The 21,562-nt window shown below is 54.9% G+C and overlaps 1 protein-coding gene across 4 annotated transcripts in view; it reads right to left on the reverse strand.

The window, feature by feature from the left end:
- Window positions 1-11,807: 11,807 nt before the first annotated feature.
- The window catches only part of NR5A2 (nuclear receptor subfamily 5 group A member 2), an 82,985-nt gene continuing 73,230 nt past the window's right edge, over window positions 11,808-21,562 (reverse strand). For 3 of the 4 annotated variants that reach the window (XM_054576546.1, XM_054576545.1, XM_054576547.1), the window contains one exon: window positions 11,809-14,410. In XM_054576546.1, the coding sequence (XP_054432521.1) occupies window positions 14,163-14,410 (248 nt within the window). In that variant the 3' untranslated portion in view covers window positions 11,809-14,162. Of the gene's footprint in view, window positions 14,411-21,562 lie in introns of all 4 variants that reach the window. The other variant, XM_054576548.1, reaches the window with a different exon arrangement.

Genomic DNA, 21,562 nt, shown 5'->3' on the forward strand with positions numbered 1-21,562 from the left:
AAGAAGTGTGTCTTCTAAGTTCTTATGACTATTCCTTGTCAGAGAAAGCACTCAGCGCCGGCGGGGAGGGGTGAAGAGGGACGTTTCTGGAGCTTTCTTCCCCTTTATAATTCATCTCTTCCTTGTCTTATTTTCTTGGGGTCTTGTAAAGCCATCAACTCTTCAATCTTGGATAAATTAACACCCATTGAGACGTTATTGATTTCACTTGTCACCCTCCTTGGAGGTGCCTGTGGTTAGCAAGATCCCCGAGGGATCTCAGCAGGCTCAGGAAAGACAAGCAGCATTTAGCCCGTCTGCAAATGGAGGGAGGTCCTGAGCGGACTGGCCCTTGATAAGCGTGCGACCTAATTACACCAATGCGTGCTGAGCGTCGTCTCTGCGCTCAACGGTGGGGACGCAGCGGTGACCCAGGTCGGAAATCACCTCTGTTCTCCTGGAACGTGACACGTCAAGCACCAGCCCCCACCCATCCCCCGCCCATGAAGGACTGAAAGGTGCACGGCTTAGCCCGGGCAGGACTTTATCTGCCATCATGCCAAGCCCATACGTGACCTTTGAGGAAAATAACATCATGGAATCCAGCCGGGCCTGATTCCCAACCTCGCGTTCAGCGGGTGGGGGGTCAGGGAGAGGTGTGTGGGGGAGGGGAACAGGGGACGGCTGGAGGAGAGATGGCGACTCTAGCGGCACACGCCGGGGTGGGGGAGAGGGGGATTCGAGGGGAGACAGGCGCAGGGCACCCCTTTGAGAGAAAGAGCTTGTTTTCGTGACGTGACAACAGGGTCAGGACGCAGGGCCCACGGCTCCGCCCGGCAGGGCCTGTGGCCGGCATTTCACCCTGGCCCCGGGGCTTCCTCCAGGCCCTGCGGGGAACAGGACTCCGAGAATCCACGGGGCGCCGCCGAGGTCGGGGCCGGCCCCGCGTCCACGTCACCGGGCCCTGGGCACGGCCGACTGAACGATGCCAGCGCTGTCTCTCTTTCGGGTTCCCCATTTCCCTCTCGTTGCACCTGCCTCTGAGTTGGCCGAGAACAAAAAGCCCCACCCGGACCCACGCAGCCGCACCTCTGGGGTCCCCGGGAGCCCCGCACGTCGGGACAGCCCGGCGCAGCCAGGGAGCTGGGACTCGCTGGAGCTGCAGCGAGTCCCAGCCCGCCTGTCCCTCTGCAGGCCAAGTGGCAGGAGCCCGTTTGGAGCTGACAGATGCCACTTAGTCGTTCCCTTTGATCCATGGCACCGCCTGCCGGGCGTCTCCCCGTGACGTCCCTCTGTGCGGCAGGCCTTGTCCGGGGGATCCAAGTCTGCGGGAGGTGCGGCGAGGGGCTGTGGTGTCCGACCCCCGCGGGGCCCTCAGATCTCCCCAGGGTAGCGAGTGGTCGGAGGAGTCGGGCTGGCAGTGCGAGAGTCGGCGGGCGGGCGCGCGGTCCCCGAGCTCCGGGCCCCTGAGCCGGGCGTGCGATGCGGCCTCGGCAGGGCAGAAATGCGGGCCTCTTCCGACGGCCTGAGGCGTTTCCTCGCGCCGGTGTCTCAGGCGGCTGTGCCTGCCGGCGGGCTCGAGATCCCCGCTGAGCACGGTGGGTCCCGCCCGGTTCGGATGCCGTGGGCAGGAGGTGCGCCTCGCTGTGGCATTTCCGGGCCACGTGCAGCGGGCCCTGCTCCCCAGGCACTGCGCGGGGTTGCTGTCAGCACACAGAGGTCTTGTGTTAGCAGCTGCATCACATCCCATAAAGTGGATGCGCTGTGACTTATTTCGTCGTTTTCCTGCCGAGAAACAGTCACGGCTGTATCTCAAACGGTTCTGTCACAGACGTTCCTGCGCACGTACCTTGGCCTCCTGTTGCAAGGGCGTCTGTCAGCTGGGCCCCCAGCAGTGGGGCTGTGTGTGTACGCACTTTATCCACACACCGACCTACCTCCCGCTTCCCGTGGCGTGTCGCCCCCAGGCACCTACACCTCTCATCTTTGCCCACCCAGCAGGTGCTGGTGGGTTATCATCGTTTTCATTTGCATTTCAAAACTGAAAGGGAAGTCAAGCATCTTTTAATATGTTGCGTCATTTGGAAAATCTGTTCCTTGTGCCCACAGTCAAATATTGGTGGCTGGATGAGGTTACACTGTAGCTCCCCTTTCACTTCATTTAGTCCCGGGATGTTGGCGTCCAACGGACCCTGGGATCCTTCCTGGGCCACCCTTACACACGGATGAGGACACAGGGGCCCGGGGAGCCAAGTGAGTCGCTCTAGGCTGGAGACGGGCTTGCAAGCCAGGCGTGGGCAGTGTGAGGGCTGAGCCGGGCCTCCCGTCCGTGGTTCCCGACAGGAGCTCTGCCAGGGGACTCAGACCGCTCCTTTGGGTCTGTTCACATCGCCGTGAGTCTCCTGTGGCCCTAAGCACCGACCCTGTGAGCCAGCCTCTTCGGCCACTGTGCCCCTTAACAGAGCGTCCTGTGATAGCTGAGTAACCCAGAAGCCGTGGTCACCTCCTCCAGAGAAGCCGTGGACTCTTCTGCCGGGCAGGGGGCTCCCTGGGCTCAGGCAGCACCCGCTCAAGACAAACCGAGTGAGCAGACCCCCTTCCTCGCTCCTGCCATTGCTTGCTGTTTTCACGGATTATCCAAAACAATGAAGTAGTTACAGGAAAAGACATCCTAAAACTGCGTATTGTGTTCTCTTTGTAGAGCGATTCCAAATTCCCCATGAAATGACACCCATTTCATTTCAGTCTAGGAATTAGAGTCTTCCCTCACTTACATGCCTTAGGGGACCCTTCAATAATAACTGAAATCCGAGTTTATCACGACAGAAGTTTGAAGAGGAGACTTGGCCTGTCCCAGTCTGTGGTCCCGAGCACCCCTGTCTTCACCGGCTCTAATGGATCACTTAGGTGTTTTTTTTTTTCTGGTAAAGGGATAAGACTTCATGATCCTTTTCATTTAGAGACATCTGCGTCGTCTTGTCTTTGACGAAGTGTTAAAAAACACTGAAAGAAGTTAGAACCTATCAGCTGTAAAATTGTTGGTGTGGTTTTCTGATTGATGAAAAACCATAAGGCTTTGAAGAAAAGACTTGAACAAAACAAAAATAAATGGCAATTTAATATTTAAGTTACGTGTTTCCAAGTCATCCACATTAGGAAGTGAGAAAGGAAAAAAGTAAGGCTCAAGTATAGAAAAAAGAAATAGGGTGTGTGTACTTTAAATCCTGTAATTAACAGCGACTCCTTTGCTCTATGGTCTCAAATTGTTTCTTTTTCAGCCAAACGTTGAGTTCAGCTGGGGATTTGTACTGAGAGGACTCAGTGCATTATTTTTGTTTTCCGAGAGTCATTTTATTTTTTTCCCCCTTTTCAATTCCAGGTTCTGTTCAGTTAATTATCGGAATGCTGAACACTGTGTCCTCGTACTTAGAAGTTCTTGACTTCTGAGTAGGCTCAGGGAGCGGAGCGGAGATGGGGAAATTCTGTTTTATTGACCTTCTCTCCAAGTATATTCATAAGAAACTGTTTAAATCAATGGACTTGTACCTTTGGTTCCAGCTAAATGCAACTTGGAACTGGCTTGTTAAATACCAATAAAAATGTTCTGGCTTTCAGAAGTTAACTTTTTGTGAAAATAATGGCCAACGAGGCCTCTTTACGACATATTCGAAAGCACTGATGTCTGCTGAAAAGCCCAGGCTGAGGCGGATGAAGCTGGAGTCGGCAGTGGGGGTGCAGCGCCGCTATCTCCGGTTCTTCTGGACAGAGCGGCAGAGACCCAAGGGCTGGCCTGGGGCCGAGGGGGCGAGGAGCACGTCCACCTGAGAAAGGTGCAGGACCGGGTGACCCGTCGGAAGCAGGGCATGATGCGAGGGAGGCTCAGAGGCCTCGGGGTTTGGGCTTGGAGGACCAGGTGGTGGAGGCAGCGTACCTGGGGCTCGGGAACCCTGGGGACAACTGGGTGCGGATGGACGACCTTGTCTTTTGGGTTTGGGCAGAGACTGCAGGGGACAAGGGCAAGGGGCGCCATTCGGGGCCTGGGCAGGGGAGAAAACGGGGGCCCAGAGGGACACGGAGAGACGGGCGTGGCCGGCTGAGATTTGGGCGTGGAGGGCGGGGGTGATCAGAAGCAGGGATCCCCCTCGGGGTGTTGGGAAGTACGCGGGGACGGGCGTGGAGGGACCTCCCGTGCCGCGTCTCCCCGGCGTTTCCATTAGGCTCTGCCCTAAGAATTCGGCCATTGCTGTTCCCTAGCAGGTGGCTTTCTGGACTGCGTGTTAGCTGTGGGCAACTTGGCTGCAACTCAGAAAGGAGGCGGCTTTCAGGAACGTGCCAGCCAGTCGGTCCAGGCAGGAACTGCCACCCGTGGGGAGCTATGTCACAAATGCCAGCGTTTCTCGTGCTGTGGCCATGTTTACATGTCAAAAGCACAGGTTTGATTAACAGGAGTGGCCCTGTACCCCACCATTTCTTAAGAACGAAGTGCCATCCGTGAACAGGAGATGGGGAGGCACTGCGGTGCGGGTTGATACGCAGTTCTTGACTGACCTCAGCTTTCTCCTCTGTAAAATGGGGAGCGCATTCCTCCAGCCAGATCGGACGAGCAGATGAAGTGACTTCCTCAGGAGAGGTCAAGCACCTGGCAAACGCAGGCTGCTGTCCTTGCGACGCGTGGCCGCTTTCCTCGTCTCCTCATGCACCCCACGCCGACACGCCATTTGGAATGTTAGTGGGGCCTCAATGCCGGGGGAACAGCACACATGGGGCGCTTCCTGATTAAGGCCTGCTTACCGGCCATTGTTTGCTTCTGATTTCTTAATCAGCGTGAGGTTCCCTTAGACTCCCTCTCCGCAGCCTGGCTCTCGCCCTGCCGGAGTAAAGCCGGGGGCGGCCAGCCGTTGTCCGTTCCGAGGGCCTCGCGGTGGTTTCCGATCGACCGCCCGGGCCTCCTTTTCCCCAGGCTGCTCCCATCGCTGCACACGAACTGCACGGCCTCAGCAGTTGGAGGTTTGTTGGCCGTTTGCCTGCGGGTTCAGCTTATTCTCTCCCCTGTTCACGAGGCCAAAGGTTCCCTCCTGCATCACACTGAGAATTCACAGGAACTCACGTGATAACCTAAGTGTTCCCAGGGTTTCACTGGAGCAGAGTTCCCTGAGCTGCTGGTGGCCTGTGGCTGATGTTCTAGTGCTGGGCGGCGGCAGCGCAGCCCGGCGAGCCTGCGCTGGTCGCACCTGCTCACACGCATTGCGGCTACACAGCAGCAAGGGCAGGTGGAGTTACCATCTCACATCGCCCCGGATGTTCTGCATCCATTTGGAAGCCGTGATGTGGGGGGCAGAAATTCTTTCAGATTTTACCCGCGCAGTTTTACAGGGCCAGTAAGCCACGCTTGGGGAAACAGTGTTGTCCTCCTGACGGAAACAATGTTTCCAGGCACTAGGCAGGGGCCATGCCCCCCTCTGCATGCCCCCCTCTGCCTCCTCCTCCGCCCTCCCCGCACGGCTGGCAGGGACGAGGGAGTTTTGGACGGTCGGCTCTGCCTGTGCCCCTGCACATGGGTCCGCTGGGAAGTGTCCCCCCCCCCCGCCCCCGCGACCTCTTCCTTATGAGCTTTTTAAGATGCAACTCACACGTCACCCTCACGCCCTGCCCCACCCTTCCTCAGGGCCCCCAAGACCCTCTGTCTGCAACAGTATCAAATGTAGACAATGGTTTGTATTTTTCAGTATAAATTACTTCTAAAACATGCACACTAGCGTTTTAGGAAAACCTTTTTTAAAAGAAATGAAATTGCCTTCCTTTCTGTCCCCCACAGCGGTGCTTTCCAGACCGAAGGTGGGCGCACTCACCTGGAAACCCTGTTAAAGTGCAGGTCTGGGGGCACCTGCAGAAAGGGCAGAGCTGGGGTAGGGCTGGCTTCCTGCCTGAGAAGCTCTCAGGTGACACGGGTGAGGCAGCTGGTCCTCAGAACGTCCTTCAAGGAGCAGGGACCCCAAAGGCTGAGCAGCTCAGCTAAGGCGATATCCTTTTTAAAGCAAGTTTAGAAAATAGATAGGGATAAGGCATTCAAGAAATATTTATGGAGGGAGTGCCTGTTAAGGGTCATGGGGTGTGTTGGATGCTGGGGTACGGAGACGAAGCCAGCACCACATGGGGGGAAGCTCCTGGTCCCACAGCGGGGAGACCATGTACATGATTTTGGCAGCTGTGGATGTGGTGATGTTGATGGCCTGGCTCTTTGGGGGCGAAGCCCTGGCCCGTTTGGGGGGCGATGAGCTGATTTCAGGGTGGCCGACGGCGCCGTGGAGGGTGACGACAGGCGGGGGGACAGGTGCCCTCTCCCTCCCGACCCCCTCCATCTCAGGGAGCCTGCTGGGTTCCCCAGGACGTCCCCAGATTTACACGCAGGACGTGTGCCCCTCACCCCGTGCTGGCCAAGCCAGCGTCACGCCCTTCCCTGGCCTCTGCACTCCTAGCCCAGCGGCCCCGAAGCCGCAGAGCCCGCGGAGGCGCGGTGCTGACGGCCCGAGGTGTCGTCCGTGCCTGGCCTCGGCAGGAAGCCCCGATGCGGGGCAGAGCGGGTCTGCTCCATTCTGCTCGGCGATCGAAGACGCCGACAGAGATGATTAACAGCGAGCGCTTTGCTAACCACTTGCAAACAGGCTCTCCGGCTTCCTGTTTCCTGCGATGACAATGAATTGTGTTCACACGTGCACAAGCTCGTGGCGTCCCCAAGTGTGCGCTGGCGGCCGGTCCGGTCCCCCCTCGGATCCACGCCTCTGCCGGCAGCTCTGTGCACATCGCAGTGCGTTCGGGAAAGTTTCCTGCGGCGCTGGGAAAACAGGAAGCTGGCATCTCCGCAGGCCATAAATCAGAGTGGGTGGAAAGCCCCTTATTTTGACTTCTCAGGGTGCTGCCTGCGCGCGGACTGCCCCTCGCGAAAGAAACGCAGGAAGTTTGAGTGTGCTTGGGGAGCTGAAAAGTTATGTCTACCCGTGAAACCGCTCGGGGGCCACCCCCCAGCGTCGCTGCCTTATTTGGCTGCAGTTTTCACAGAATGAGGTAATCCAGCAACGCTCTCATTCCAGGAAAAAAAAAGGCACTTTGTACTGTTACCTGGCTGGTCCTACATCACAGGCTTTTTCTTCTTTTTCATGTAACAGCCTCATCCCGTCTCTCTCTCTCTCTCTTTTTTTTCTTTTCAAATCCCTTTGAGCTCATGCCCAGAGGCCCACCCTCTGGTCTCCTGCTTCTCGGTCTGGGAGCCCCCCTCCCAACGGTCATCGTCCCGTCTCCGCCTTCTCCGCCTCGTCAGCAGCCTCCACACTGAGACACCGACTCTCTTTGGACGGTGACATGTCAGGGACCGACCTGGCTGGAAGAGGCGCCTGTGTTTTCATGCTGAACATAAACCAGGCTCTGGTTAGAGTCCTGTGTACATCAAAATGAAATGAAACAAAAACAAAACAACACACACACGGAAAACCAGCGTCAGAGCAGAAACCACTGAGCCGCGCTACCTTCACTTTGTGTCTGGTTGTGCCAAGGGGACTATCTTTAAGGATGTGAAATAACCACATGATAACTGTGTTTTCTTGCCTTGTCTTTGTGCGTGTACATCTCAGCTGCAGTCAGGAAAAGAAAGAGACGCCCCCCAGGTCGGGGTTGGACAGCCTGTCTTGCCGGCGTTCGGTCTCACAGGTTCTGCGTGAGCCCGGAGTGGAACGCGTGCTCGGGGCTTGGCGCCTGGGCCATGTGGTCGGGTGGGGCTGGGTGGGCGTCCCGGCCCCTGACCAGCCGTGTGACCTCAGGAAGGGTCGGCCCTGAAGCCGCAGCTTCCTCGCCCACGCGTGGACCTGGATCCTGCCCCCTTCAGCGCAGCTGCAGGAATTAAGATGATGGGTCTGAGGGAGAGCTCTGTGTTTTGGGGGGCAAAACTGTTGTTCATCTTCTTTGTCCTCATTTTCACGAGTGACCTGGGTGTGAGCGGGCGGCTGGGACGGCGGCCCAGGGGCTGGGCGTCCGGCAGTCCCTGCTGAGACAGGGGAGGCTCCTCCCTCTTCCCCTCCCCCGTGGGGCCGCCGCTTTCAGGCCCCTCTAGCGAGGGCGCGGGGCAGGGGGAGGGCGCGGGCACCCGCTGGCGTTGCCCAGGGAGGGTGGCCGCAGTCCAGGCCACAGGATGGTCGCAGGAACGTTGGACGCTCGGCACAAGGCCACACGGCAGGAACCCAGGGAAGGAACCCCGTGAGAGCAGCACTCAGGGGCCAGGGGACCCGTGTCTCCACGCGTGTTGGTAGGCGCTGGCTCCCTCTCCGGTGCAGAGCTGTGTGCGGGCCCCGTGTATTTCTGGGGAAAGCCTCTGGGACAGGACGTGCATCTGTATTTTTTAAACAGTGTGTGCTTTAGAAACGGGGCCAACGGCAATGCATGTGAGCAGAAAGGACTGGCACACAACCTTTTCTCTTTGTAAACGTTGCAGTAAACCGTTCTCACGGCCCTCCATACTTCATGTGTGTAGGCTGTTTCTCAAAGGAGTTTGTGATAGACTAAAGAGGGAAGCTCCTAGTCGAACGGAGGTAAGAAAGGCAGCGTACCTCCTACAGTCGGCCCTAATGTCTGGGCCGGGTGAGGGGCATGGTGCTGCTTCCTACAGAGAGGGTGCGCAAAGAAAGGGGGCCCCAAGGTCTCATTTGTCAGACGGCTCAGGGGATTTTGCGTCGTGGGTGTTCCCGATGCACCGGACAGCGGATACCTGCTCGGCCGCTTGCTGCAGCCAAGAGCATGTTTTTTTGGGAGGTTATCACTTAAAAAAACACATCTGTCACCACTGCTTGTTTTGAGCCCGAAGGAAGTGCACGGTTACTGAACGAGGGCCGGCCTGCGCGGTGCTGGGCTATGTGCTTTCGGGAAGGGCCCGCGGCCAGGGCTGGAGAGCCGGGCTCCGGGCCGCTCTGACCGCAGGAGGCCCGCCCCGCACCTCCTCGCCGGGGGACGGCTGGCAGGTTGCTTCACTTCTCTCGGCTTCCGGTCCCTTGTTTGGAAGATGGGGTTGTCCGGGGGACTCGGCGAAATCATTTTTGTGTGTTAGGGTGAGCGCTAAGCTTTAGAAGCAGAGACGCCGAAACACCGTGGCTTAAAGAAGAGCAGTTTGTTTCTCCCTCACCTGGGTCTCACCAGGGACCCCGGGCCTGGGCCCGTCCGTGCGGAAGGTCTGGGCCGCTGTGTGTGGCTGGAATCCCGCACAGTTAGGTCTGGGGGTCGGCAAAGGCGGGCTGCCACGCTGAGGAGTTAGATGCAAACCAGTGTCAACACATCTCCCTGCACAGACAACTCTGTCTCCCATTGGCTGCTTCGCGGGACGTGGCCAGAGGACAGCCTCAGATCCCGTGACCAGGGCGTCCGGCCTGGGACCCACAGACACAGGGCTCTGCTCCCTGCGGACCCTGGCTCCGGCGTGGGGTGTGGCTGGCCCGGCGCCCTCAACTCTCTGGGGTTCTTGGTCCTTTGTGAAAATCTCACTTCAGGGACAAGCGGTGGTCCATGTAATTACACCCCGTTTTTGCCTCTTCCCCTCTTTCCCAGCAACACAGCGTTTCGTATCCGTTCCTAACCTGCCTACAGACAAAACCAGAGCCACAGCCTGAGAGCAACCAAGTGATTAACCCTTCCTGTAACATACGCCTCGGGGAATCGAAGAGTTGCAGGAATAGTTACTTTGAGCGACTTGACTCCGGCTTCCTGTTCGGTGTGGAGGAAGATTGGCCTTAGTTACTCCAGGGAAACGTCAAGACCCCTAAGCTTCACTGCGCTTTGACCTGCGCGAGGCTGAACCTGCCCTCCCAGGGTTCCGGATGAAAACACATCAGAGAGGGCGTCAGTCTGAACGCCAAACTCGGTTATAGGGACAAACTGCTCCCCAGTTACCATGGGCATCGGCTGAACTGGCTTTCTCTGGCGTTGCCCCCTGCCGATGGGCTCAGCCGCTTCGGGGGGCGCTGGCCGGGGGCACGGCTGGACGGCCCGGCTCTCGCTCCGTGACCCCGGCTGGCTGAGGCCCGGGCTTCTGAGAGACTCCAACCATTTTTAAAAACTGGGTATGACCACCGATGAAAACATCTTGAAGGTGACGTTCCATGTCTTGCTCGGCCCGTGTGAGGATCACCTGGGGGTGTACATGTGTAAAAACGGATCACATTGCACATTCTCCTGGACGTTAGTCCAATTAAATACGAATAAACATTTTTACATTCCCTGGAATGTCAACAAGAGTAGTTTTTAAAAAGTTCTTCCGAGTTAAGAGGTTGACAAGGGAGGTGCAGTTTGCAGGACACTAATTAGTTGCTTAAACAAGTCTTGGTTCTCTAAGTGCCGTGCAGGGTGTTTGGATCTGATCCCTTGGGATCTTTTTGGGGGACCCTGAGAAGAATCCGTGTCTGGTGACAGGGGAGGGAATGACTCCGGTCACCTGAGCAGGGGTGGGGATGTGGGGGGGGCCGGGGGCAGGGGAGGGTGGGGCCCCCACTGTTTCTGAGCATTCTGGAGGGTTTTTGGTTCCTGCACTATTTTGTAATAGAGGTAATTATTAACGTCCAGATTGGATGTTTGCAGGTATTTTCCTGCTGCACACATTTCTGAAGGCTCAGCGGTACTGAAGGAAGCTAGTTTCTAGAACACAGATGTGCTACTTTTCAGGGTTAAACTCCACAAAGTGCAAACGCTTTTGCGGCTAAGGTGTTGTTCGTACCTAGTTGGTGGTGGCCGGGTGCCTGGATTTCTGTTACTTTTTCTTTCTGAAGCAAACCCTGAGGGTGGCCCTGATTAGGGATGGGGCCGTGCACCCAAGGACGCGCGTCCCGGGGTTCCCATCTCGCCCCCACTGACGGGGCTCCGCTCCGACCAGCAGCTTTCAGACGAAGGCAGTCCCAGCTCCCAGGGCCGAGTCCGGAGGCCGAACTGAGGTCTAAAGCACGTGGGCGGTTGCTGGTGCGCAGCGAGCTTTACCCAAAAAGGAGACTCGGCCAGATGTTTCTGCCAGTCGGTTCTAACACTGTAAGTTGCTTCCCTTTGCGTGCGGACACCATGGCCGAACGCTCCAAGTGTCCAACTCAGGGGGCTGGGTCGCTCCAGGAAACGTCTGGAGAGGAAACGCACCTATTTGCGTGGAATTCTTTGGACTCCGCCCCTAGCCAAGTGTCTTTATGACCCCAGAGCTTCAGTCGCCAGTAGCATGAGAACAGAAAGACGTTTAAAACACGACCAGGCTGCGCATATCAATATTTATTGAAATACTGGGGGAAAAAAAAACCCAAACACACCAACCATGTTGTTGAGAAACTCCTGGCAAGAAGGGACATGACAATGTGCATTTCACGGACACAGTAAGAAAACGTCACCGTCACCCAGTCACCGGCGGCACACTCCCGGCACCGCGTGGCGCCGCCCGAGGGAGCTGCTGGGCGAGGGCCGCGCCCACGCCTCGGGCGCGGCCCTCAGCGGGGCCCAACCTTGCTACAAACGGGAGGCTGCTCTTCCTAGTGAACCTGCCCGTCACTGGCGAGGGGGTGCAGGGAGAGGCCGGGTGGCCAAGTGTGCGACAAACAGGGAGACGTCTCACCTGCCGGCCCCAGGGGGCCCCTGGCAGCGTGCAGGGGACTCCGGGTTGCCCTCGATGCCATTCGCTAGGCTAACAACATACTCAGGTTTGACATTTTTTAGGTTTCTTATGCCTTGGGGAGTATATATTTTTTTGCAACGTTCAAGACCCTCCCAATAACAGCTGCCCCCCGCCCCCGCCCGTCTCTTGAGTTTCCTGCGTACGAGACGGAACCATTTCTGCATGTGCCTCCTGGCCCCCTGGGTTTTGAACTGGGCAGAGGCGGTGCAGCCGGCCCGCTTGCTGCTTTGGACCCGGGGTCTGGGGGCCCCTTCCTGCCATTCTGTGGGCGACAGGGAGGACACGGGGCTGGGACTCTGCGTGTGGTGCTGCGGGTGCCCAGCGTAGCCGGTGTGCGCCCTTCATGGGGACGAGGAGCACAGGTGGTTGATAAAAATAACAGAAGAGCCTTCTTTGTACACACAGAAGCAATAACTAATATCTTTGGTCTACGACTTACAATGCTTGGAAAGGAAAACCAGGAAAGACGCCACCCTCGCGAAATTCACTTGAAAACAGGAAGCTACAAGTCACATAATTTACAATAGACATTAAATAAACTACAGAAATAATTAGGAAGATTTACAGACATGTAATCAAGTGAATGATTTTAATTCATTAAGACCCTTCTTTGTCCCTGAACGGTGTTCACTAACTTGAAGACATGCTACAGTATACACATATATTTGGTTTCTTCAGTCTTGGCTATATATCTTATACAGAGGTGAAACCAAGGAACAATAAATTAGCATCATAATTGTCTACAGTTGAAACTATGATATACAATATAAATAACCTATTCAAAAGCCAGAAACATTTATGAAAAAATTAAGGGGCTAGGAGATACTTTTTTTTTCTTTTTTCTTTTTTTCTTTTTTTACAGTTTCTACAAGTGATTGTGCCGCCGATAATCTCAAAAAAAAAATTAAAGTCTAACTGTGATTCCTGTTTTTGATTTTAGTGTCTCACGACAGACAATAATTAAGTACTGTTCAAAATAATTACCGATCAGAAAAATAACATTAAGGAAATCACTGCTTGAGCTACTTTGTCCTATCACGGTCCCCTCCCGCCCCCCACCCCCAGGACCTAAAGAATGTAAACACTATATTTTACTTGGCTGTAAAGTGTTAATACTTTATCTTAAACGTCGGTTCGCATCTGCCGGCTCTCTTCCAAACTCGTGGACTAAGGCAAGGCTCCCATGCCTGTGGCTCTGTGGGCCGGGAACGCTGAGTGCGGCGTTGGGGGTGGTCTGGCGGTTCCTGCCCTCTGGGTCTTGGTCTACAGACTTTGGTCTCTGACTCAGAAAGGTCAGGGCCACGCCGGCCTCTCCCTTTTGGGGAGGGTCTAAATCACGTTCCTGCCTTTCCAGCCACAGGTAAAACCACCGTTTCTGTCCTGGGTTAGGGGATGTTCGAGCGAGTCGATCGATTATCCGCCCGTCCCATCTCTCCTGTTCGCCTGGCTTCCCCTGCGCTTCCGTTTGTTTTAAACTTCTTACAACTGTAACTCTGAGACATCCCAGCAAAATAGGAGGCCGCACGTTTTATTTTTAAGTGAACTACAAACTTTGATGCTTATAGAGACTGATGTATCCTCACAAGCCTTTCGGCCAGGAATTTTTTAATGAAATCCAACCATGCCAAAGCCACATCTCAGTAACAGCAGCAGAAATAAGGGCTAGCTTGCTTCAGCTGGGGTGCTTGTGTTTCAGAGTTTGTAGTCCATTCCTTTCCTACCCATGAGTGCTATTTATATAAGATCAGGAGAGGGATACTGCCTGTTTGTTTGTTTTTTTTTTTAAACATTATGAACACATGACAAAACAAACCAGAACATATTTAAATGGCAAGCTAACATATTAATAGACTATTCTCATTAGCTGTTTGCAGGTCTCAGACACAGACATTCAAAATTAGGCTTTTTGAGATTTGGCAGAGCTTGTAGTGGGTGTGGCTGAGTCCTAGTTCTAGGCTCCGAGATCGATCGACCTCCTGATCGATCGCAGGACAGAAGGTGCCAGGTCCTTGAAGGGAAGAGGGAGGGACTAGTCCCCGGGTAGTGGATGGATTCTTGAGAAGTGTTTCAGATTTGCTTCGCCAAGGAGGAATTGTGTGAGCTCAGATCCCCGGCTGTAGAAGCGTAACAAACACACAGATCGGCTGCTCCATTTCTTCATCGCAGAGATGGGTTTAAAGATACAGGAACGGTGTGGTCCAGTCTTGTTCTGATGTGCTGTCGGCATCTGTCTGTGAGTCTATCCCATCCCGTGACAGCGTCTCACGTGGACTCCTCTGGGGATATGAAGCTGTTGATTCACAGTTTACAGTACAAATACCCTGATGCATCATTTATTTGCTATTAAGTATTTGATTACTACGCCTTTGTCAATTCAGTCCCTCTAAACCAAGTTTTTAATTAGTGTTGCTTGGAGAAGTTCAGAGTATTTTTCCTTCTTTCTCTCTTCCTGTTCTCACCCCCTCCCCCACCAGTCTCTCGCGGTGGAAGCGGCGCCGCGGGCTGCGCCTCAGGCCCTCTTGGCGTGCAGCATCTCGATGAGGAGATTGTTGTAGGGCACGTCCCCGTGCAGGTGCTTGTAGTAGAGGTATTCTTCGGCCTGCATGCTGATGGCCCGGATCTCCGGCAGCCGCAGCAGGAGCTGCCCGAACTTCTCCGCCTGCTGTGGGTAGTTGCACAAGGTGTAGTCCAGGAGGGCGGCGTTCACCTGCTCCTGCACCCCTTCCACCAGCTGGAAGTTCTCGAGGTTTTTGACATCTGGATGGAAAGAAAAAGGAAAAACAAAAACCACGATTTCAATGGTGGTTTCATTTCTGCGTGCTGCGGCCACGGGGGCCACGCAGGGAGGTCTTTTCCTCCGGACAGAAAGCATACAGTCTGCGCCGCGGCCCCGTCCGCCAGCCCCACGCACCCAGGTTCCCGGGCGCGCTCAGGAACGGGCGTGGGGAAGAGGGTCTTGTTGAAATTCTGCCTCTGCCTCCCATCAGTTAGACATCGACGGGTTTGGAGCAAGGTCAGCTCTTCTCAAGTCTTACCAAAGGGAAGGGAGAGGGACCCGAAAGAAGAGGGATCATTACGGTGCCGGCAAATGAGTCCCTGGAGGGAGACCCATCTCAGCCCCGTGCGCTGCCGGATCCACGGAACTTTGTATTAATTTTTCTGACCCAAGGTGAAATCTGTGCCCAGGGTCTGATGTAGTTAATTCTAATAAAAAGTGACAGGGTTCTTGTTTCTGTTTGACATTTTCTAAATGAGTCTGAAAGCCCCTGACTTGTCGAGCCTATGCTAATGGGCCATCTGGTACACTCCAGTGACCGCCGGCAGAGCCCTGGCTACCGGGGGTGTGCTCAGACACAGATCTCGGTGACTAATGATCTTTCTCAAATGAACGCCTTGTCCTCTGGGCGGAGCGCCAGCCGGGATGGCCGGTGCCTGTTCACCTGAACGCGGGGGCTCCAGCCGGACGCTTGGCGTTGCTTTGCATCCCGGGTCACCCAGGTAGGGGAGGTGGACACTGGCCTTTCATTCAGCCACCGGTCACCTCCTGGTGACCACCCCCTCGGCTGAAGGCATCTACCCTTGAGGTCTGTATAATCCCTGAGTGACAGGGAGGCAAAGTCAAGAAAAAGCAAATGAACGTGCAAGTCCACACACACACACACACACACACACACACACACACACACACGGAGGGACAGTGGCCGCCATGACCCCCTCCTCTGAAGTTCACCCACCCTCGCGGTACAGCTTTTATACAGTGTATTCACAGAAGCCTCTGCAGAATGTGCGGAGGTGTGCGCGTTTCCTCACATCATGGTAAGGATGTAAATAAACCTGCAGCCGCCCCCCTGCCCCCTGCCCCCCGCCCCCCGCTGTCTCTTCTAATTGGACAAAACTAAGAATGAGTCTGAAGAAAACCACCTCATGCTATGACTCACAGGTTAAGTGTGGCAAACTCCGTTCACAGTTACCATAGTAACTCCTACCCAACGGTCTAGACACTTTCTGCTGGGAGATGTAGTCTGTACACAGGGGCGTGTCCGTGCCGGGGGCTCTGGGTGCTGCGGCAACGAGGCTGCTGCCTCGGTTTGCTGGACAGATGCGTCCGTGCCGCCTTCCGTGTTTACATCTGGGCCGTGATTTTGCACTCAGGTGCCCCACCCACTCCCACTCCCACTCCCACGTGTCTGCCCCAAACTAAAATCAGTGAGCACTTGCACTGAAATAGATCCCGTGAGCCTTGGATACGGCATTTATTCCAAGGTGAGACGGGAGAATCCAAAATAGTTGGTTATTTGTTAAGGAAAAGTATGGCAAATGCCACCCTACTGCGACCTCCGGCCTTTAAAACGACTTTTGCCCACGTGGCCCTCGACCGGTCAACCATTTCCCATCCGTCTTACTGAAAATATTTGGACATCATTAGACATGACGTAAAAGTAACTTCTAAGTGTTCATCACATTTGGCTCCGTCTTACAAAATGTAAACCACGGGAAACACCTTGGAGGCGCCTTGCCTGGGTCCGTGACAGAAAAACCCACGTTCCTGTTGGCTTTGTCTCTGCCCCTCCTGTTACGCGCCGGTGGGCTCCTCCGGTTACAGACCCTGGCCCTCCCTGAGCCTCGCCCGGGCAGAGCACCGGGGCACGGAGGTAGCTTGTCGGCGTCCTGACCCGCCCCGGGGCTGCCCCTCCGCCTTCCGCCCACCTCAGGCACCGAGTCCCCCTCCCCCCGTACACACGAACGAGCAACACCCAGGGTTGCAGGGATTCAAACACACGCGTGAGGAAAAGGTGAAAAGCGGGATTATTTTATGCTACAGTGAAAAAGATATTCTCACAGCAAGAAAGGCTAACAATAGTCACAGAGATGAAGAAGGAGGACGTAGAAATTTGCACAGTGCAGAATGTAAGATACACAAATAATTGTCTTTTTAGGGCGCTGTTTTTGAAACTTTCTTTTTCTGATAAATGTGCTTCTGAGAAACTAAGTTCTACCTCCTATGATAAACTAAGCCACCTTGTTAAGAAAGGAAAAGAAAAAACTCCTAATAAATGTAAGCTGAAGGATGGGTCAAGTTCTAGTTTAGCTCGTTCTGTTGCTGCAGAAAATAATTTAAATTCTTTAGATCAGCATTCTCTGGTACCTTTCTCCCAAAAGTTTAAGAATATTCACAATATCCTTCTAAAGGAACATTTGCAGATTTCCCGTACTTGGCCATCCATGCAAATTTCCTCTGAAGTTCATCAGAGTTGAATCCACATGGCTGAATTAATTATCCATTCAGCTGTTTCTGTGAGTGTATCATTAACTACACCGAGAGATGCCACGCAGTGCCCCAGAGGAACTTGCTGACTGACCGCTTTGTTTCTCTGTCCATTCAGGCAATTTGTAATTGGGTGGCAAAATCCCGATACGTAAGCCATGAGGTTAAAAGGAGGACGAGAAAGATCTGGATGGAGTGACTCGTTTCCTGGACCACCCACTGCTCCTCTCGGGGCGCCTTCTCCGCCGGGTGTCCCTCTCCCTGCACGCCGCCCTGTTTTATTAACTGTCCAGCGTGCGGCGAGGACTGTGTCTCCATCAACGCAAACCCCCGCCCCGGAGAAAACTAATGTTGCTTGGCTCTCATCCCAGGGGGCGGCAAGTGAGAAAAGACCTGTTACACGAACAATCTGACAAGCCGGTTTCCTTCCTTTTCCTAACTCGAAGCTGCTTTCGAAAACTGATGTATCGTGACCGAGGGTGCCGGCGAAAACGCTGCGACACAGGTGACACCCGCTCTCAGGGGACTCGGGAGGTTCCCTTCTCTGTCCTTCATATGTGTCCACTGTTTTGGAAGAGTCAGGAATGGGAGTGCCCTCCTACCACACTCATGGGATCAGTTTTTCTGAGAATTCGTGCCCCTTGGTGGGGATTTAAAGACGAGATACACTGGCAGACGCAACCACGTTCTCCAGGATGTTCCTCCCGCCACCCAAGCCCCCCCACGCTGACAACGGCTGGGTCTCAGCTCATCTGCCGCAGGAGACCCCCACGCCGATATTCACCGACGACCTGACATTAAATTGCACGAAAAGCAAAATCTGGACGTGTGACTCCATGCACGTTTTTGAGACCTGCTGTTTGTTGGGTTCCCACACTAAGTAGCATGTGCCCCCTTTGGAATTTAGAAGAGGAAGTAGCCCGAGACTCTGGTCCCGAGACCCAAGGTCCCCCAGTTCTTTTGCGGCGCATGAGGTGGGATCTCAAAGACTCCTGCGCTGGGCATGACCCCTGACCCTTCGAAACTGATGCCAGCTTCATTTGAATACAATTAAAAAAACCCAAGTTAATGAACCCTATCATTACACACCCTGGGTTGAAAACCGCATGTAAACTGACGGAAGCATTTTCTCAAGCCCTTTCTCCATAGCCTTTAAATTTTGATGACTGGCCGAGCATTTTCCGTTGCTCCTCTAAGTATCAATCTCTTATCTATCCCACTTTATTCACTCAGGGACTAATTACCAACTTTTTATGTGAGGCCGTATTACGATCAGCTTGCAGTGGGGTCCTCAGATGTTTTCCATCCTTATTGGAGAGTAAACCCTTAGGTCTTCTTGAATACATTACACAGCCCTGGCTTTGTGGGGTCGTGCGCAGCACTCAGGCGCTGTCTGAGGAGGGAAGACGCTGGCTTCTGCCCCCCTGGAACCCGCCAGGGGGCACAGTTGTGGCCCCTCCGGCCAGCACTTCCCAGGGGCCAGTCCTTTGCTGAGCAAGGGGCCGAGCAGCCCCCTGAGGTGCGCTGTCTTCTGCTGAGAAGACAACTACCTTTGTTAATTTTTCACACGAGCGGAGGGGTGGGGCGAATAATCCCATCTGGCTCTTTAAAAGATATGAAAGTGGGGACCACTTCCCCCCTGAGGTTTTCGGAGGGAGGACAGTCTGAATTGGCACAGTTTGTCCTCAGGGAACGTTGTGCTTTGATAGACCAGGACCGGGAAGAGGAAGTGAATTTTCTGCAAGGAAGTCATTTTCAAACCATTTTAAAGGGCTATATTCAATTTGTACAATTAATTTGGTAGGAATGTTTGGAGATCAACATGCTCGTTCCTTTCGTTCGCATAATGGAGACTGATGGCTGCCTGGGGCCCGGAGACAGAAGGACAGGGTGTCTGTCATGCTCACGGCGAAGGCCGGCTGGTGCCAGCAAAACCCGAGACGCAAGATTTTAAACTCCTCGTTGAGTCCTTTGTAAAAATGGGCGTGTGTGCTTACTCACCGGAGAGCTTTTTTAGCAACTGGAACACACAATTCAGTGCCCTACTGGGCAAATTCCAAACAAGAAACTCTACCTCTGGGCAGAAGCTGTGCGTCAAAATGCGGGCATACAGCAATGTGTCATCTATGTACATAGAAAATAATAAAAAATAGTAATCCGTGTCCGGGTGCTTTGTAAATGACAAACATACAAATGACAAATAAGTTCGTCATTTCTATGTGAGTAAATAACACATATGCCCCATGCCCACATTTTTACATACAGCGTCTGCCGAAGAGATGTATTTTCATTATTTTATACCTTCCTGTATATAGAATATATGAATTCACTCATTCATTGCCTCTCTCATTTATTCATGTCCTCCCTCCCTCCCTGCCCCCTGGGCCGGTGTCGAAGGCACAGACTACCAGCCGCAGCCTCTGTGTCAAGTGACCTGCCACAGGCCACAACAGGGGTGAACCTCAAGCTCAGGCAGTCACAGAAAGACAAACGGCGTCCAAGTCCCAATTACGCGAGGAACCGAGAGCAGTCAAACTCTCGGACCCAGGAGCACGGCCGCCGTCGACGCTGCGCGTCCTCTTCACGGGCATCTCCGAACGGTACATGGCGTTCTTCCGGCTGCTGCTGACCGACTTGACCTTCTGCGCTCACCTGTCTAACTTTTCAGTGGCGCGAGGGAGCTGCGAAGGCGGAGATGCGTCCCGGCTCGCCCCAGGCCCGGGCCCCGCAGGGAGGGGGAGGCGGGGGCCGGGGGGGGGGATGAAGGGACGCATCCCCCGATTAAACACACCACGGCCCAACACCAGCACCTGTTTGTTCGTCTAATTTTTTGCTTTCAACACGCTGCCCTTCTTCCATATCGAGTTCACAGCAGACACCTTTGGTTTCGTGCAGAAATGTCTCCTCACAGTGAGCAAAACGCACATACCCCGTGATGAATTGTGCTTTCTTGGGAAATGCATTCAGAGGGAAATTTTGGCCGGGGCGTTGACTGTGGCCGTTCCGCGTTCTCTGGGCTCCTCTCCACGCCGAGCGCTCTGCTCTGCTCTGCTCGGCTCACACGGGGACCCACGCGGGGCTGCAGCGGGGGCCTGGCCAGGTTCCGTGGACACAGCCGCTCACGGGCCGTCTCTGCCTGAACGCCTGGTGGCGTCTCTGATGGGCAGTATCTCTTCTCTAAGGCTGCTCTGTTGCCTGTTTGCTTCCATCCCACCCGCCTAGTGCACGGGACTGGGCGTGACCTGGTCACTGACCGGCCAGCAGGCGGGCCTTGGGGACGGAGCCCAGCCTTCCCAGCCCCGCACGGTGCCTGGCGACGTGGGAACCCCTTTCACACGGCAGATTAAAAGGATGTATTTGCACCTCAGCGCATACGGTCCCCTTGCTTGTTTCTGGAAGATCTTCCGAATATCTCCAACTGTGTCTTCCCTGTCGAGCTCTTCTGGGTTTGTGCTCCGCCCCCCCCGCCCCCCCGCCCCGCGTTCTCCCAGAAGGCAGGGAGCCTGTCTTCTGTGTCTGATTGTGCGCACACACGGAAGACACCCAACGTGCCCTGTGAAACGGGCCAATTTGAAGTCAGCTCCCGCGAACACGAAGTGCACACTCACTAATTCCCCAGCAGGGCGACCGGCCCCCGCCCGGGGCCCCGGGCCTCGCTGTCCAGCTCGAGCAGTTTCTGAGTTGGCCCCCTCGTCACACCCAGCACCCGCGTCGAGGCGGAGAGCGCGCGGTCCCTGCGGTCCATCTCCAGAGGAGCCGGACTGGATTCCAGACTGAAGACATCGGGCGGAAGGGCTGGGGGCGGAGGAACTGGGGGTTGCCTGGCGCTCGGGCCTCGTGGCCCAGACCTGGGGGGAGGGGGCCGTGCCGCGTGAGGGCCCGTGTGGCTGCCGTGGAGCACGCCCCACCTTGCATCTTCGCGGGGACAAAAGCAAGGAAGGGAGGCTATGCGAAAGGGGCTCGAGGGTCGCGGGTTGAGGCACGTATGTTTCAACCACCTCCACCTCCCACGGGACAGGGAAGCCACATAAAACACGACAGATCAAGGGCAAGAGCTGCGTCTCTGGCTGGGATCTGATGGGATATTTTGAGCAGAAAACAGACAGGAAAGGGGCACAGGAGGAGAAAAGTTCCTGGTTCCCCCCTAAACTTCAGTACAGCGGGGTGTGGGGCAGACTCAACACAGAGGGAAAATGCAATGCCTGGTGTAAACAGGTAGCGTTCGTGGGCACCTGAGACGCAGAATTGCAGCCCCCACCGCCAAACTGTGGGGCTTGGGGGTCATCGTTCTAATTATGAAGACCATCTGTCCCCTCAGAACATGAAATGCCCCCTCCACCCAAAGCGGCCCTTCCTCAGAGAAAAGCTTGCCCCCCGATTCTCGTAGTCACGTCCTCACGCAGGTTTTGAGTCACATGTGTGCCCTGATTTCCATTCAGGAACTTTGGTGGTTTCCGCAAAGTTTTCTTATCCTCTGGAATAAGATACGAGCTCAGCTCGTTCAGGTGGCAAGTCAGGACTACGAATAAACCAGCGTTATCATATGAAAGAGAATTAAACAGGCAGATCCAAGTGGGGATATATTAAGCCAAATTTCAGCTGCGGTGGTTGAGTTTAGCCAGCGCTAGATGTCTGGTTTGCCT

This window comes from Pteronotus mesoamericanus, unplaced genomic scaffold (genome assembly GCF_021234165.1).
Source record: "Pteronotus mesoamericanus isolate MK-2021 breed Mesoamerican mustached bat unplaced genomic scaffold, CSHL_Meso_final contig_347, whole genome shotgun sequence".
NCBI lineage: Eukaryota > Metazoa > Chordata > Mammalia > Chiroptera > Mormoopidae > Pteronotus > Pteronotus mesoamericanus.